Source organism: Typopeltis vanoorti, chromosome 19, assembly GCF_054136105.1.
Source record: "Typopeltis vanoorti isolate ZY-2024b chromosome 19, IOZ_Tvanoo_1.0, whole genome shotgun sequence".
Classification (NCBI taxonomy): Eukaryota; Metazoa; Arthropoda; class Arachnida; order Uropygi; family Thelyphonidae; genus Typopeltis; species Typopeltis vanoorti.
In genome coordinates, this window is record NC_143567.1 from 18,635,185 (window position 1) to 18,653,447 (window position 18,263).

Genomic DNA, 18,263 nt, shown 5'->3' on the forward strand with positions numbered 1-18,263 from the left:
AGCTTACGATGTCAAGTTCTTTCCTAATATCCTCATTTTGAATATGATACTGTCATTGATGCTATCTGTTCACTCCCCAATCTTTCTCAGAATTCTCATATCTCTAATCTCCAGTCTTTGATCAAGTGTTTTGTTTCTAGCCTAGCCCTTAGCAGCACAAGTTAAAATTAGTATGAATACTGTCTTGTATATACAGTTAGTGTTTTGACTAATTTCTCTCTTATATTATATACTGTAAATCTATTCAGTTGATTGCTTACCATACCAGCTTTGCTAATTTTTTTGTCCATTTCTATATGTCATCTTCACTAATGATCATGACTAAATAACTGAAATATTTTACTTGTTCTCTATATAGATTCTCCATTCAGGATGTTGTTGATGTTTTTAGTGTTTCTACCTATTTTTATTGTTTTTGTCTTTTTATTCTGATTTTCATACCAAATTTATGACAGCAGTTATTCAGTTTGGTCAGAGAGTCCTGCAGACTTATACTGGATTTATTTAGGAGTATAACATCATCTGCATAAAATAACGAGCTGAAATGAACATCTCCAATTTTGATAGTAGGCTTAATACCACTTTCCTTCATAATGTTAACCACATTGATGATGAATGACAGTGGAAATTATGTGCACCCTTGTCTCGCATCTGAATTAACACGAAACCATCTTCCTGTACCGCATTCAATCCTAACCATTGATTTACAAATGAAATATAGATTATGTATTGCCGATTATAATGTTCCATTTAAGCAATATAATTGTAGTGTTTTTTGAACAGACTTTCCCTGTGCACCTTGTTGTGTGTCTTTTCCAGATCTACAAAACTTAAATACAGATTTGTGTTGTATTCCCATGATTTCATAACTGCTTAAAGTGAAAATCTGATCCTGACAATCTCTCTTTGGCACCCAGCTTGTTTGTTTCCACAGTTTCTCTTAGCATTTTCTCAAATATACTTGCATCTTACCAGGAATACTCAGCAAGGAAATTCCTCTAATTCTCACATTCAGTTTTATTTTCCTTTTTATACATGGTATTATTTAAGATCTACTCCAGATTTTCTAGAATTTGACCCTCTGATCAAGGCTTCTGAATTATGCAGGTAGCTATTTTAAAAACTTTTATACTTCCATATTTGAGCTTTTCTGGTCAGATATCATCCATTTCAGCTGACTTTCTATGTGTTAGGTTTTTGATAACTTTTTTGCATCCATGTTCAGTTTTCCACTGCTTGTTTCATATAACCTTTCAAAGCAGTTACTCCAGACATCTAGAATATTTTTATCTTCAGTTTTATGTCATCATTATCATCTCTGATTCCTTTTACAGTATTCTTTCTTCTATTTATTTATTTTCTATGCTCTTACCAAAGTCATGAGAAGACTGTTGTAATTTAACACAGTGCTTTACTTAAAATGAAATTTTAAGCTTGCATGAATCTGGAATAAAAGTGCCGGAACCTGTCTCCAAGTTTCCTGTGTCTCTTTCCCCCAATAAACACCTTCTTAAAGAATCAACAAAGTTTATACTGTATTATGGCATTATAGTTGAAATTGTATTTCCAAGAATGGCACTCTAATTTATAACAACTTCTTAATGACAGTTTCCAGGAACCAGTGTTATAAAAGCAAGAGTCTCCTGTATAACCTCAGCCCATATCTACATAGAGAAGTCAGGCTGAGATCAGCAATTTACAAAATTAATACTGCTGCAACATATGGTAGTGAATTTTAATGCATCTGCCTTGTGTGTGTGTGTGTGTGTATGTACACATATTGCAGATGAAGGTTGAAACATTGAGTAATTATTTTATTTTAGTGATATTACTCTAACACGTTCTCCATAATTTTGTTATAATGAATACTTATCACCACATAATAATAAAGGAAAGAAAACACTGTCAATTAAAGTTATAATAACAAGAAACTGTTTACCAAATTTGGAAATCTTAGCAATAATCCAGGAGATAATGGTTGCCAGTTTGACATGGCAGTGTAATATGACGCACTTTCAGGATGAAGAGATTGTAAGGTGTGTATTATGTTGATGGTATTGCTGTAGTACATTGAAGGCTAGGGATTTGACAGTGATGGTAGAGTTAAAGTTCAGTTGCAGAAGTGGACAGAATATCAAATATTAAGAAACTTAGATGTTAGGAAAGACACTGACATACAAGGATAAGAAGGTTATCCTTTTTATAGGCTTTGATTTGGCCATAGATGTGCACAGATTTAGTTGCCTGGGTTTCTTGGGAAAGTGAAAGTGGAGAGGATTCAGAGGTGAGTGACTGAATAACTGATTTATGGGGTTTTTCCTGTGTATGAGAATATATTAGTCTGTGTTTTTACCAAGTTTAGCTTCTAAGTGGGCAAGAGGAGATATAAGGTTTTTAACTAAAAGGCTTTTAGTATGCAGAAATTAGGATAGATGTTGAATGTTCATTCATTCAACATCTATCCCTGGATGTTGTTTAAGGATTCTGGACATTGTTTACACTGAGAGCAGTGAATGAGTGGAATGAGTTGCAGAAGAGAATTATTCACCTTCTGGCAAACAAGTTTAACAAGAGCTATGATAGGCATTACAGTTAGTGTGGACCTCCTCACAATTTGTCTTCAGACTCATGGAGATGAAGTCTAAAGACTCATTGTAGGAAGGCTACAGTAATAATAATAATAAACATGTAATCAATGCCAAAAACCAAATGCAGTCTTTAGAAGCAAAGTTTATTTTTTAAAGACTGGACCAAATCACATTCATTATAAGAGATGATATTTCTGAGCATTAAATAATTGTTCAAATCACACAGCATGTTTGATAACTAAGGAAGTGGTACTGCAGAGTTCAGAATTTTATTTCCTTTATGTGATTCAAGAAAAGACATAAGTAGATGCTAATTCTGTGTCATACTGAAATGTTCCAAATTTGCATAATCACAAGCTATGCTTTATCAACAATATTCTGTTCTGAACATTGATTGGCACTGCTTAAAAGCAGTAAAAAAATGGTTTCTATAAATTGTTTATTAATAGGTTATATGCAGTGTGCAAGAAAAGATTTCATGAAAGAAAGCTTCTTTTCACAATACTAGGAATAACATACAGTTAGAGCCGCATGCTTACAATGGAATCCCACTATGCGTGCAGTAGCTTGTTATAGAATTAAATTAAAATATATATGATAAAATCGGATATAATTATATCAATGTGTAAATTGACTAGTTGATGACTAAACATTCACACATAAACCACAGTAATTAAATTTTTAATAAGTAAATATTTCATCCTAAGTATCTTAGGACATCATCAGTATAGTTATTACAAACAATACTAGGAATAACATACAGTTAGAGCCGCATGCTTACAATAGAATCCCACTATGCGTGCAGTAGCTTGTTATAGAATTAAATTAAAATATATATGATAAAATCGGATATAATTAGAAATAAATTAAATTAAAATAAAATGACATACAGTCAACCCTCCTATAACGCGATTAATTCATACCGCGTTATATGGAAACCGTGTTATAAGAAACTCAGATTTAACGTGCAAACCAGGTTAATTCATGCCACGTTATATGGAAACCGCGCTATAAGAAACTCAGAATTAGTACGAATCAGATTGATTTGTACCACGTTATATGGGAACCGCGTGGAGTGAAACTTGGAAGTAAGTAAAATCACTTGTTAATCAGTTTGATTCGTTCTGTGTAAGATTTGATAAGATTTCCACTCATTGGAATCTTTTTGGCTATACAGTCTTCCAACCAGATCATCAATGCTCGTTCCATTTTAACCATATTAATGTTTCGCGCGCGGGTGACACATTTCGCACCTAACGGACAGCCACCTGCCATAGTTTTCCTTTTCTTTTCCGCATTTTTCTCTACGGTTCTAATTGTAGATTCATTCAAATTTATTGATTTTGCAACAGACGATATTTTTTCTCCACCCTTTAAACGATTTAAAATTTGGATTTTGACCTCAAGAGATATAAACTTTCTTTTTAACTGTTTTCTTGTTTCTTTTGTGTCTGACATTATGCAAACCTGGGGTTAACAATTATTTTACAACAAATAAAAAATATTACCTACAGTATTGTGTAATGTTGTCCAATTACGATAACACAAATTAAGCGAGCAAAAGGCACTTTATTGAACACTAATCGTGATATGTACATCTGCACGGATTTACAGACAGTTTCCTACTAAGTTGCACTTAAAATTGATGACAAAGTGGGTGGTTGCAACAGCGAAAGTTCGGCAGCGCTATTGGATAAAAAAAAAAAATTCACGCAAATACGCAACAGCCAATCATACAGTCTATTTTAAGCATTAAAACAGAGCACTATGAACAATCTCGCATCGTTTCTTTGCTTAAAGGGGAATTCCCTGATAACTGAAATTGGAAAATGGTGATGTACCTTCACCAAAAAGAAGGGAATTCCCCGTTAATTTCAACTGTAAAAATTTAACACATAGATAAATTCATGCTATAGAGAATCTTCTTAAACCAATTAAGTTGATGGAATGTTGTTGAACGGAAACCACATTATCAGAGTTCCGCGTTATAGGAGGGCTGTCGCAATTTTGGCTCCGCGTTATATGGAAACTGTGTTATAGGAGGGTTTATTGTACATAAATTTATTTTATAATTGAGAATTCCCAGATTTCCCAGACTTTATAGTAAGGGATAGTAAGAACGTCATTACGGTTTAAATTGGGTGTGTTACGTAAAACTTCAGCACTTTCTTTAAATAAATGCTCATGTTTATATAAGGATCTATGTAGAAGTTTGGTGTGTTTCCATTGGATTTTTCAACTCCATGTTGTGCAAAGTCGGATATTGTTTTGATGATCAGAGATGCGTTTACTAATAGATCTTCCTGTCTGTCAGTAGTAAGATATCTTACAAGAACATGGAACTTCATAAACGTTAGGTAGCATCAAAGGTGAGAGTTTGTCTTTAGGAGAAGGTAGCAAATTATAGATCTGGTTGATTGGTTTGTAGGTTGCAGCCAGTTTGTATTTCTTCATAATTTTTGACAGACTTTTGGAGATGCCTATTACGTACGGTATAGGAGTGTCGCCAATTTAGACACACTAATTCTGCAACACACTGCAACTCATTTTGATGGGGTTAATAGTAAGTATTTAATATATTGCATTTAGTAAAATTTAACTTGTTACATTTTACAAGGTTGGGGGGTGCAAGTTAGACACTCATCATGGGCGTTTCATACCCTCGTTACTGTACTGGTTTAGGTTCAAGCATGAAAATTTTTTCTTCGAGGTATTCCAGAAAAAAGGTTGGCTGAGTTTGGTGATAAGGGAGAGCCCATTGCTGTTCCTTCCTCTTGCTTGTAAATTTTTTTCTTTCCATGTGAAGTATCCAGATATAATAACAAATTTGTCATCCCTAGTTGTATAAAATAAATTTGTGTGTTATTTTAATTTAATTTATTTCTAATTATATCCGATTTTATCAGATATATATTTTAATTTAATTCTATAACATGCTACTGCATGCATGCATCGTGGAATTCCATTGTAAGCATGCGCTCTAATTGTATGTTATTCCTATTAATAACTTATGTATTAATTGCTTTCTTCAGTAAGAAACAATGAAATGGGATAGTTTACATGGAGTCCCTTTTCATTTCTGACCCTTAATGAGTTGGTGGTTGTTCAAACAGCATAAATATTTCAGAGTTTTTACTTTTCTTTATGTTGCTGTTATATAGCATACTTTGGCAGTACTGTTTGCCACCATTTCTGCTTCAACTCAGATGAGATGGTGACTGTATAGTTAAGTAGATGCAGCTGTATGCTGCATTTACTTCCCTGTTCTGTAGCTTATAAACTTAGAATATGACAGCAAAAGCTTGGTGTGGAAATGATTTAAAAAAAAAAGATGGAGCAACATTTAGAATATAACTTTTTGTTATAAGACTTGAATGACCCACATTGTGAATTGAAATTAAGTGGAATATAAGAATTATGGACAGTCAGTTTAGGTGTTTTTACTGCTTTAAAAAAAAAGCTTTTATTAAGACAACTAAATCGATTGTCCATAATTAAACATGGGAAAGGAACTTCATATCTTTAAGACATTAATTGAAATTTGGCATTGATTTCATACATTAATAGTAGTCTTCAAGCAAATTTTCCAAAATCTGTAAATACCTGCTGTGAAGATTACACAAAGTTTTAATTTAAACAAATTGTTACTCGGTTTTTTTTTTTTTTTTTTTTTTTTTTTTTTTTTTATAAAACAGTAATAATACAAAATGAAAAGATTAGGCCTTTCTAAACGATTTAGGCCTTTATATAGTCAGCACTTAAGTGCTGACTATATAAAGCTAAACACTAAAATTTCTTATTTATCTGCTAGGAATCTCTTAAGAGTTTCCAAGAGCTTAAAGACTGAATTTAAAAGGCTTTGGAAGTGGGAGATAAAGTTCTTAAAAGATCCACTGTAAACTTGTTACAGGAGGTGTATTTTGGGAGGGAGGGAGGAGAGGTATTACTTGTTGAATGCTGTAATAGTCTGGTATTTATTTGTGAGAACTTTGTGGGGATGAGGGAGTAGGGATTGGCTCCTTCAATTTTTATGTTATGAAGTTGTTTTCGAAGATGACATCCTTGTTCTCTCTGGGCAAATGTTAAGTCACATTGATCACACATGCACAATTTGGAACAAGTGTCCTTGAACTTATTAATTTAGATGTGCTTGTTGGTGTATTACAAGTCACTTTTATGGGGCATGGAAAGTTTGTTCTGTCTTTTCTTTTATTTATGGGTCCAAAACAATGGCACCTAATGATATTTTAGAATTGAAGTTGCATTCTTCTGCTAATTTCTTGATGCCTTCTTTTAGTGATTTACCATTTTCCGTTGGAAAGTTCAAAATACCGGTATTGAATTTTTTGTTTTTAGCCTCGATCAAGTCATGTACTGTTGATGCGGTTAGGTCACAGAGTTCATTAGTGGGCAAGGGCGCACTTGCATTGTGACCCTGATCATCAGTTACTTCAAGCTTAGCTTCCAGTGTTCGAATTTTGGAGGAAAAAAGTTTCATTCATAGTATTAAGGTGCTGTTCGAAGATTTTGACTTGCTTGCATAAGTTTGGCTGCTGTTTTACAGAAGGGAGGCACAGTGAATAGAAGGGCTGGCTGAGATTGATAAATAGCCTGTGTACTGATTCATCTGTTTTTTTGTGCAGAAATCATGTAGCCAGTGGCAACAGAAACTGCACAATATATTATTTTTTTATCAGTAACACCAATTTTACAGCTGCAGCGCTTTATATTATCAGTGAGTTTGTATGTGATTGATGTTGCTACCCTGGCGAGACATGATTTGAATGATTCATCATGTCTAAGTTTTTCTGTAATGATTGCAAAATTGAAGTCACTCAGAGGTGAAGAGTTTATCACAAATAACACACATAAAATGGATTTTTGATGAATTCTGTAATGCGTTTGACCTCTTTTATAGCAAAATCACTATAATATAAAAAAAATAAATGTCTGGACTGATTATGAGTTCTTGATAACATATGGTATAACTAAAAATTAAACACACTTAGACAACATGTTGATACAGGAACATGGCTAAGTGATATATGTCCTAGCACTGCTCCAACTTAATAGTTTTATTCAAATATATATAAAAGCTATATTTTATGAAGAATCTGCATGTGGCAAGGAGAAATAATTGTCATTTTTGCATCCATCCAAGATAGATTGCCCCTCCTAATTATGGATTTTAGGCATTTTAATGCAGTCAAACCTGCCATTTGTCTACTGCACTTAAAATATCATATTTGCATATCTAGAATAAATCAATATTTAATTTTATTTATTTTTGATTTCACCAATTAGATCTGTAAAATGCTCATTGAGAAGACCTGGGAATGTCATCTGGGATATGAAGAACCTTTACTTTAGGGCTTTTCAACTGAATTGAGCTAGGTCTCATGGACGTTGCTTGAAAGAGGCAATGTCCACTGCCCAGAAGAACATGGATGAACAAACAGTTGCAGTTATGAAAGGAGAGGGTTTCCTCCCCACTTTTAAATTTCCACATACGACACTAAAATGTATTTTAATTCCATAACCATACCTCTTGTGTCACATTAAGATACATGGAAGAGACAAATCAGGCCTTTCCTCCAGCTATCCCTTTAATGTTTGCTGTTGGATCGATTGAAAACAGACCCAGAAAATGTGTCATACTAGGTCTTTCTGTGATCTGATATTGACACATGTGCTATCTGATTTTATCTGACTACAGTCATATCCAACCAGCATCCTTTCTGTAACATAAGACGCTTGGCTGCAATAATTTTGACACACTTACCAGAATTGTATGCCATTCACTTAATTGTCCTGCATTCAATAATACAGATCTATGCCAGACTGTAAAATTACTGCTTCCTACCTTTGTGTATTTCTGAAAGATATGGCAAGAGACAGACCTGAATTTTTATTTATTTCTTTTTTATGTTGGGCCCATATACAGGAGGTTGGTTGGTCAACCTATAGTACGTTAGTACCATGTATGGGTAGTGGGTTGGGAAAGGAGGAATTTGTTTACATTTGATTTGAATGACTTTAAATTGTATTCCTTGGGAAACACAGCAGGTGGGAGACTGTTCCACAGTGCAGCAGTTGCAGGGATAGAGGAAGAGGAAAAGAAACTTGTTCTGTTTGTTTCTAGGTGTACTGTGAAGGGATGTTGTGCAGCAGCTGCATGTGTTCCAATGAGCTTTGTACTGAGTGGAGGAATTATTGATGTTATTTCAGATGAGCATTTCCCATGGAAATATTTGTAGAATATACATACTGCAGAGGCCATATGTCTGTGTGAAAGTAGGGGGAAGAGAGTTGGTAAGGGATGGATCATTGATAAGTCTAATTGCTCTCCTCTGTATTAAGTCGAGTATTTTGAGAGAGCTTTTAGGGGCCCCACCCCATATGTGGGAGCAGTATTCAATAGCTGGGTGGATTTGTGATTTGTATAATGTTAACAGCTGTTTGGGGGTGAAGTAACATCTTGAGCGAAAGAGAAATCCTAGTTTTTTTGAGACTGAGGATGCAATGGTTGTCATGTTGATGTGAGGGTGATTCCAAGAAGCGAGATCTCAGACTGTCTGGAAATTTGGGTATCGTCAAAAAGGATACTGGAAAAAAATGGCTCTTTTTTATGGGAAATAGTACAGAACTGGGTTTTATTGCCTTTGAAATTTATGAGGTTATCCAAACCCCATTGTAGGATGGCTTTTAGATCGGAGTTGAGGGTGGTGGTGGTGGTTGATGTTCTGTAGATTGAGATGAGTTGTGAAAGCTAAGGCTTATCAAATGCAAGCTAGGGGTGAAGTGTGCTGTCTTCTGCAAAACTGTGTGTTAGGTTGGAGGTCAATTGAAGTAGGTTGTTGATATATAGCAGGAAGAGGATTGGTGAGAGGATAGCAAGCCAGACAGAAAGCTGGCAATCCAACTACAGAAATCCTGGGTCACACCAAATGATGGTAGTTTGCTTAGTAAGCCTTTGTGCCAGACCAGGTCAAAGGCTTTGGAGATATCAAGTGTAACCACTTAGGATTCGCCAAACTTCTCCATGGCATTTGTCAAGAGATGGGTGACATATGTGAGCAGATCGCCTGTTGATCAGCAGCAAAATAATCCATACTGGCAGTTGCTTATTAGGTGGGTGTCTTCAAGGTAGTTGGGAATTGATGATTTTTTCCATTACTTTAGACAGAACTGAGGTAAGCGAGATAGGGCAGTAGTTGGATGGCAGTGACTTGTCACCCTTCTTGGAAATGGGCTGAATATAGGCCAATTTCCAGTTTGTCGGACAGACTCCAGTGGAGTAAGAGAGTATATATAGGTGACATAGGATAGGAGTCAGTTCTGGTGGGGGATTGCAGTAGGTCATTGATATATAGCAGGAAGAGGGTTGGTGAGAGGACAGAACCTTGTTGGACCCCAGCATTAATTGAGTGGTGAGAGGATAGGGAGCTGTCCACCATCACACACAGTGCACGTTCAAACAGAAAGCTAGCAATCCAACTACAGAAGTTCTGGGTCAGACCGAATGATGGTAGTTTGCCTAGTAGGCCTTTGTGCCAGACCTGGTCAAAGGCTTTGGAGATATCTAGTGCAACCACTTGAGATTCACCAAACCTCTCCATAGCATTTTTCCAGAGATTGGTGACGTATGCGAGTAGATCTCCTGTTGATCGGCAGTGGTAGAATCCATACTGGCAGTCATTTATTTGGTGAGTGTTTTCAAGATAGTATAGGAGTTAGAAATTGATGATTTTTTCCATTACTTTTGAGAGGACTGAGGTAAGCGAGATAGGGTGGTAATTGGATGGCAGTGACTTATCACCATTTTTGGCAATGGGCTGAATATAGGCCAATTTCCAGTTTATGGGATATATTCCAGTGGAGTAAGAGAGTGTAGTATACATAGGATAGGGGTTAGTTCTGGAGCACAAACTTACGGAACAATTGGGGGAATGCCATCAGGGCCAGGAGACTTTTTGTGTCTAATTTGGATAGTATTTTTCTGCTCTCATTGGTGAGGAAGAGATCTAGGGTGTTTGGAGAGTGGTTTGGGTTATCTGTTATTCTGGTTGTTTTTCCTCCTTCAGTTATAGATCTCTATAAGTGGAGGAGGAAAGCCAGCTAGTGTTGTGGACGTTAAAATCTCCTAGGAGAATAATTTTGCTGTTGGGAAAGTGGGATTGGAGAAAGTCTTTTTAGAGAGAGGAAATTAAAGAGCTCAGGGTGGTTGGTTGTGTTGGGGGAGCAATAGCGACAGCAGATGAATTGGACTGAGTGGGAAAGGGATATTTTCAACCAAAGAAGGTCAAAGTTGGGTAATTCTAGGTTGGGTGCTCTCTGCAAGGTATGTCAGAGTGGATGTATGCGCAGACACCACCCTTAGCGCGAAAGTTGTGAAAGAGTGAGTAGTTTGGAAGGTTAAGATGAGTGGTGCTGGGGGGAGCTGAGATTTGAGTTTCTGCCTGGAAGAATAGGTGGGGTTTGGTAGACTGGTGGTAGTGGACACTATTCAGGTTGGAGTTTGGGCCACGGATGTTGAAGTGGATGTGTAGGGTTTTGTGAGTCATATGTTGGACTGCATGGGTCTTGCACATTTCCTATGCGGTGCCTGCTAGTAGCATCACTTGGTTTTTTCACTAGTTTATCTTGTCTGTAGTCGATGGTCCAACTGTTGTCACCATTTTGATGTTTTTCTTCGAGTTGTCTTCGAAGCTGGCATCTTTGTTCCCTTTGTGTAAATGATAAGTCACATATGCGCAATTGGAGACAGATGTCTTTGAACTTGTTGATAGCTGTTATTATTTTTGATGTGCTTGTCGGCGTGTCGCAAGTCACTTTTACTAGGCGCGTAAAGTTCATTCTGTCCGTCCTTTTATTTATAGGCCCGAAACAATGGCACCTGACGATATTCTTAGGATCGATGTTGCATTCTTCAGCTAGTTCGTTGATGTCCTCTTGTAATGATTTTCCGTCTGGAAGTTAAAAGGATGGCGTTGAGTTTTTTGTGTTTAGCCTCCATCAAGTCATTTACCGTTGATGCGATTAGATCGCGAAGTAGAGCTTGCATTGCACTAGTTTTCAATTTGTTCCAGCTTAGCTTTGACTGCATGTATTTTGGAGGTAAAAGTTTCATTTAAAGCATTGCTGTGCTGTTCGAGGTTTTCGACATGCTTACCTATGTTCAGAAGTTGTTTTACTGAAGGGAGGCACAGCGAACAGAACGGCTGGTTAAGTTCAATAAGTAGCTTTTGCGCAGCTTTCTGTATGCTCTGGATTCTATAAATGAATTTTATTCATTTTTTTTCCCATCTTTGGATAGTTAGTGCAGGCCTCCTCACTCGAGGCCTGCACTAACTATCCACATAATACTTCTCCTTGAAAACGCATTCACTAACACTATTCACAGGTGATTCTGTCATCCATTCCACTCTTCTCTAAGCATAAAAACATCCCGATGCCCTAATAAACACTTGACTCAATTTCCTGAGATGACCTCTTGCTCAGCTCCCTCGATCCAAGTGATGGAAACATTTCTGTTTACCAACTAACTTTTGCAGCTCACAAATCATCAATCTATCCTCACAGGAATCATTCCATAGACCACTCACAATCTTAGTCACTTACCTCTAGATATTCTCATCCCCAAGAAATCCAGTTGATTAGATCTGTGCACAGTAATCTCGGTGTGGCCCTTATAAAGATGAATGACAAATTCCTCATCTCTACTTTTTAGTGTGTTCCTCAATAACAAAGTAATTCCATGCATGCTACTTTACAAAAGTGTAAAGATGTAGATTTGGTAATGAAAATGTGACAAGATATGTACTACACCAAGAAATTGATGAAGCTGCAGATGTTTGGGGGTGGGGCATTAGTATGCTCCCTGAACTTCACTCCTGCCCTCAAATCTGTTGCTTTATCAGTGTCTTGGTGTATAAATCCATACCTAGTCATTTTTTCATCTTTACACTTTTCCTCCTTTAAACTGGCATCCCATTATCAGCCTCTGTAAAATTTGTTTAAGTTTAAAATTAATAGGATTCTTATTACAATATTTGATATTAATTAAACTGAGTGAAGCAATCCCTGCTAATTGTGATATGAATTATTGATTCAGAATTAATATACCATCATAGGATGTAACAGGCCTGTATTTATGATTGCATATGGTCTTGACAATCTCAATAGAAGAAATCAAATAATTTTGAAACACTAGATATAATGAATACTTTCATTTTTTTCTTGATTTGGGCTAAAGTTTGTTAGCTTTAATTAAAATAGTTAAATTTTAATATTCAGAATTGATTATACTAATAATAAACACTTCATTTTTTCAGGAGAAGAGCCAGCTCATATTTCTGCTGTATGATGCGTGGTGACTAAACAAATTTTAGAGCAAAAAATATATATACATATATATATATTTGCATCCTAGTCCATGAATCTCAGAATCCTGTGTGAGAGTTGATTTCATTCACAAGATTGTTTGGTGCTCTCAAGTTCTAATAAACCTTTACATTCTTGCACAGGAGAAGACATTCATCCAATATCCTCAAATCATTTTTTCACCAAAGATCTTAATGTTTGTTTGTGTACATGTTTGTGTATATCTACTTCAAAGACCATAAGTTTTAGAAACTATCCATGATCACAGGAACCCATTAGGAATCCTCCAAAAGTTTTGTGATGAAAGTGATTGGATCTAAAGTGTATGTGTTAATGTTGGATATTGCATGTCAACCATTTTGTACCTGAAGAATATAGTGTAAATACAGACTGCATTTCTTACTTTTTTTAATTTTTTTTTCTTTTTGTGAAGTAAAAGTACCACATGTTGCAGCTGTGCTGCACTGTCCTGAAAAAAAAAAATCTCAAGGGGGTATGAGATTTAATGCCGATATTTGTAATACTCTTAGTGAGACAAAAGAAGGAAACAAAACGTTGCTCCAAATAGCCAGTTCCTGTGTCTTGTTCCCTCGAAACCTGTTTTTGAAACAGTTTGATTTTCAGAGGATTAGTTCTATATCCTTCATGTTTGAGTTCTTGGTCAAGAATCATGGTGGAACTGCCGAATCTTAGTCCCTTTGTGTTATGTATAAAATATTGTATATTCTTCCAAAGAAAAGAATTGGAATTATATTGTTTATAGCGATATTTTATTTTGTGAAATACTCTAGATGGTCTCAATTAACTAAAGAGAATGCTGTAGAAATATTTTCTATTTAAGGAATTTTCACAAAATGATTCTGTATATGTTCTGTAAAAATATCTTTGAATCACCTATATATAGGTGAAAGAATAACTGTTTTATTCTTTTGTAGAATTTTTTTATCAGAATAAGAAATAACAAATCATATTATCAGCAGGTAACTTTTGTGAGTTTATTTTCCATTATTGGTAACATAATTTAAATATCATTTTGGCATTATCATTATGGTTTATATTTAAGACAAATTTGTGATTTAAAAAAAAATGTTCATACAATTTGCATTACATTTCCTAATGCAGAAATAATTTTAGGAAAAACATTTTTTGTATCCTGTCATTTAAAAAAAAAATAATAATTTTATGTAAATTCACTTAAGTAACCTGCTGGTGGTAAGCATATTGAAAAATTAAAAAAAATACTTCGATGTTACTGTTGGCATTATTCCAACAACCTCCCTAATTGCTTGGTTCACTTGTGATATGAAGTCTTGTCTACACCAAGCTGGCAACATCATGTAAATAAGATAACTCCTCTGTAAGAGGTGCTTCAGCAGTAAATGGTAGTACTTGGATTCTGTTTTAGTGTGTTTAAAAATATAAACATGACCAAATGGACTTATGTTGGTTTATTTTTCTTAAGCACAAAGGGTATATTTACACTACTATAAGAAGATATTGTACTGTTTTCAGTATACAGAAAAAAAAAAAAAAAATGTGCTCCACCATACTATAAACAGGAATTAGAGAAACAATCAGTTTGCATATCGGGAAGTATTGCAGGATAGAACTTGGGATAATGAAGCTATCCTTCCCATTTCATCAGTAGGTTGCTGCCTTTCAGAATAAATGATGTATTTTGTGCCATTATTCCTTTTGAATATTGCATTTTCTTTATTTAAATTCTCATAGCTCTAATTTAAGGTGTTCAGGAATTTGTCATTCAAATATGTTCCATCTTTGAACACTGTTAAACTTCCACTCAGCAAGAAAGAAAAAAAATTAGAGTTGGGGAGGGGATCAAGCTTTTCCCATCACCAGTCTCTTTTTCAGATGCATGACAAATCCATTCTTTTAATTATGATCTCACCACAGGTTTCGATATTTAAAAAAAGTTTCATTCATTTAATTGTTAGTTCATCTAGAAGCCTTCCAAAAACTGATCAAGCTTACTTATTCTCAGAATAAGTAAGCTTGATATTAAACCACAGTGAAAATTATTTAATTGTAAATATTTCATCCTAAGTATCTTAGGACATCATCAGTACAGTAGTTTAAACAATAATAGGAATAACATACAGGAATTTGTCATTCATAGAGTTCGACAGTTAGGGCGCATGATTACAATAGAATCTCATTAAACGTGCGTAACATGTTACAGAAGTTTAAAAAAAAATCTAATAATTATTTTACACAATTTCCCACATTTTAGGAAATTGTCATACAAAATTGTGTAAAATAATTTTTTTTTTAACTTCTGTAACACATTATGCACATTTAATGAGATTCTATTGTAATCATGCACCCTAACTGTATGTTATTCCTATTATTGTTTAAACTACTGTACTGATGATGTCCTAAGATACTTAGGATGAAATATTTACAATTGAATAATTTTCACTGTGGTTAATACGTATGTTTCTTTTAATTATGATCTCACCACAGGTTTTGTTATTTAAAAAAAAGTTTCATTCATTTAACTGTTAGTTCATCTAGAAGAATTCCAAAAACTGATCAAGCTTACTTATTCTCAGAATGGTAGTCTAGAACTCTATAGTAATTTTAAACATTATCCATATTAAATGATGAAGGCTCAAGATAATTAGAGATCTGTCTGACAATAGTAATAAAATAATGTGAATTGATGATAAACCTGTAATGATAAGTTTGCCTATACTATTTTCCAGGGTGAAGGGGGTCCATTTCAAACACTTCAACACCTAGCAGTATTAATTTATTCTGTGTGGAATGAAAGCTTCAGTGTATGAATATATACTGGTTTCCATAAATTAAGGAACAAAGAAAAAGATATATATATATAAAACTGTATCATGAATTTTTATGGAATTTAATGAAAGCAGTATATGAGATATGAAGACAGTGGTCAAAATACCTCAAGAAGGAATGCAGTCATCCTCACAGCAATGTTTATAATGCTGTCATGCAGTTGATAATAACAACCATTGCTCCTGCAAAGCTCTCTCCTAAGTCCCTCAAGGTTTTAGGGAAAGTGGGGTTGATAGCAGACTATCATATCTGGAATGGCTAGTCAGGATTAAGGTCAGAAGACCTGACTAGCCATTCTAGACATATGACACTCGTCTTGAAGATTGGTCCATGAGCTTTTATCATTTTGTAAGATAAATGTCTTCCCTACTGCATCTGCACATAGGAATCCAGAACATAGTCTCCATAATTACATCATTCGCGGTTCTGCTAGGAAACATAAGTCAGTGCATCCACCCAACAAGCTGCTTCCCAAATCATCAACACTACCTACCCATAAATATCCCTCTCACAGATATTAGAAGGATGATAAGATGGTCCATTTCAAACATTCTCTCCTCTGGCATTCAGATCACGTTTGTGAAGCCTTCTGCACACAACCTCAAAACACTTCCTACATATTTGCTTTCTCTCTACACGTATTGCACTACATAAAATCTTGCATATTAAACAAAGATGTCTTGGCTGCCATTCTTCTAAATACTCAATTGCACATACAAACTACAACAAATTATTATTATTATCTTTCTGCACTGCTCTAAACAACCACCTCGAAATTAAATACAACCTTTTACTGCTTTCCTTCCTTGGTTTGTGTCTTTATTATAAGACTTAACATCAAGTGACTTATAGCCCACGCTAATCCAAAAATTGAGAAAGCTTATGATCATTTGTAAAGATATGACTTCTTTCCAAAAAAAGTACTTAGTGTGTAAATTATCTATTGTAATTAATGCAGGCCGCAAGTACAATAGCCAGACCAAGGCCATGAAGTCAAAGAGAAAGAAAGAACAGTGTTGGAGGTTATAAAAAATAAATCGGGTCAAACTGTCCACTCTGACTATGCAGAGGTCTAGAGCAACATTGCTCTATTCAGAAGTAAATTTGTTCATGCATCCTCTAAAATCATTCAATGGATCATGTACTGCACTTACCTTCACCTCTTTCTACAGTTAATGGTAAACTTGGAGATAACTAAGAACATAAGAGCATTGCCCATTCAGATTTCATTATTCAAATAATGAAATTTGTATTGCATTTGTGATTTTTTTTTTTAACACTATAATATTATTTCCTTGAGGAAAAGAACTGCTGAATGTAGCAGGTAGAAAATCATGTTTGGATTTTAAATATATTAGGAACTATGCAACCCAGTTATTTTTATCACATTCTGTACTGTAGTTCAATTTCTACCTCAAGAAGTTTTTATTGTAAAATGTAATCAATATTAGTATGTATACTACTTCAAAATTGCTTAAAATTCTTGAATGAACAATTTTAAACAAGCATTTGCTCTCTTGTGAGAAAGCATTGTTGTTTATAAGACAGTTTCTATAATTAATTGTAAATTGCAACACAGGTCTGACTATTACTTAAAAGAATTAGTGGCAAAATAAATATCTATGCAAATGGCATTCAAATATGAAACAACAATGAAATGTTTAATAACCTGAGAGAGAGGGCGAGTTTTAATCCATTCTGAGCTTGCCTATCCTTTGACTCACCTGTTGTGCTAATGCAGTAGTCTTAACCTTTTAGTAGTCGCAGCCCCTTAAGTATCCTAAAATATTTTCTAGTAACAGAATTACTTTTTTAAAAAAAAAAAAAACAGTGGTTTTATTTACTGATTATAAAAACAAAAACTTTACTGCGTTTATATTTAGGAAATCAAATAATGTTCATTGTTTGCTCATTTTATAAGGGGATAAATTTTAAGAAATAAATCGGAATTACAGCAATGAAAGTTTTGAAAAGTAATTGCACTCAAGTAGCACTTATCATTACGTGCATTCATACTAGTATTGTTTAAAACTTCAATCACACGTCCAGTAAGCAACGTTGCCAACAGCAAAAAGTCAACTTGTAGTGCAACCACTGCAATAAATTACATAATTCAGATTATTAATATAAAACAATTTTAAGAGATTTTAAAAACTAGAAATTTTCTATCCCCCTCCCCCCAGTTAAGAATCACTGTGCTAATGGATTGTAAGTTTTCAACTTTTGATGCACTGAATTTCAAAGGTGGTCTGTATCTTAGTTAATGTAAAAATGAACATTGTTAGTTTTTTGAATGCGATTTAATTCTATCTTCACAAGTTTATAAATTACAGTATTCATATATATATAAATCACACAACAGGACCTACAGCAAATAAATGCTGTGCTAGATAAGGTCAGGAACAGAGTAATCTGTTGATATTCTTCTTAAACAGCTGGAGGTGATAGTCCTTTGGAAATACTTCA

General features: G+C 34.7%; 1 protein-coding gene across 1 annotated transcript in view; it reads left to right on the forward strand.

The window, feature by feature from the left end:
• LOC150095887 (rap guanine nucleotide exchange factor 2-like) overlaps positions 1-14,408 on the forward strand; it is a 455,329-nt gene extending 440,921 nt beyond the window's left edge. Inside the window, exon 31 of the mRNA XM_090409556.1 lies at positions 12,923-14,408. Within this exon, the coding sequence (XP_090265682.1) occupies positions 12,923-12,954 (32 nt within the window). The 3' untranslated portion in view covers positions 12,955-14,408. The remainder of the gene's footprint in view (positions 1-12,922) is intronic.
• Positions 14,409-18,263: the final 3,855 nt, after the last annotated feature.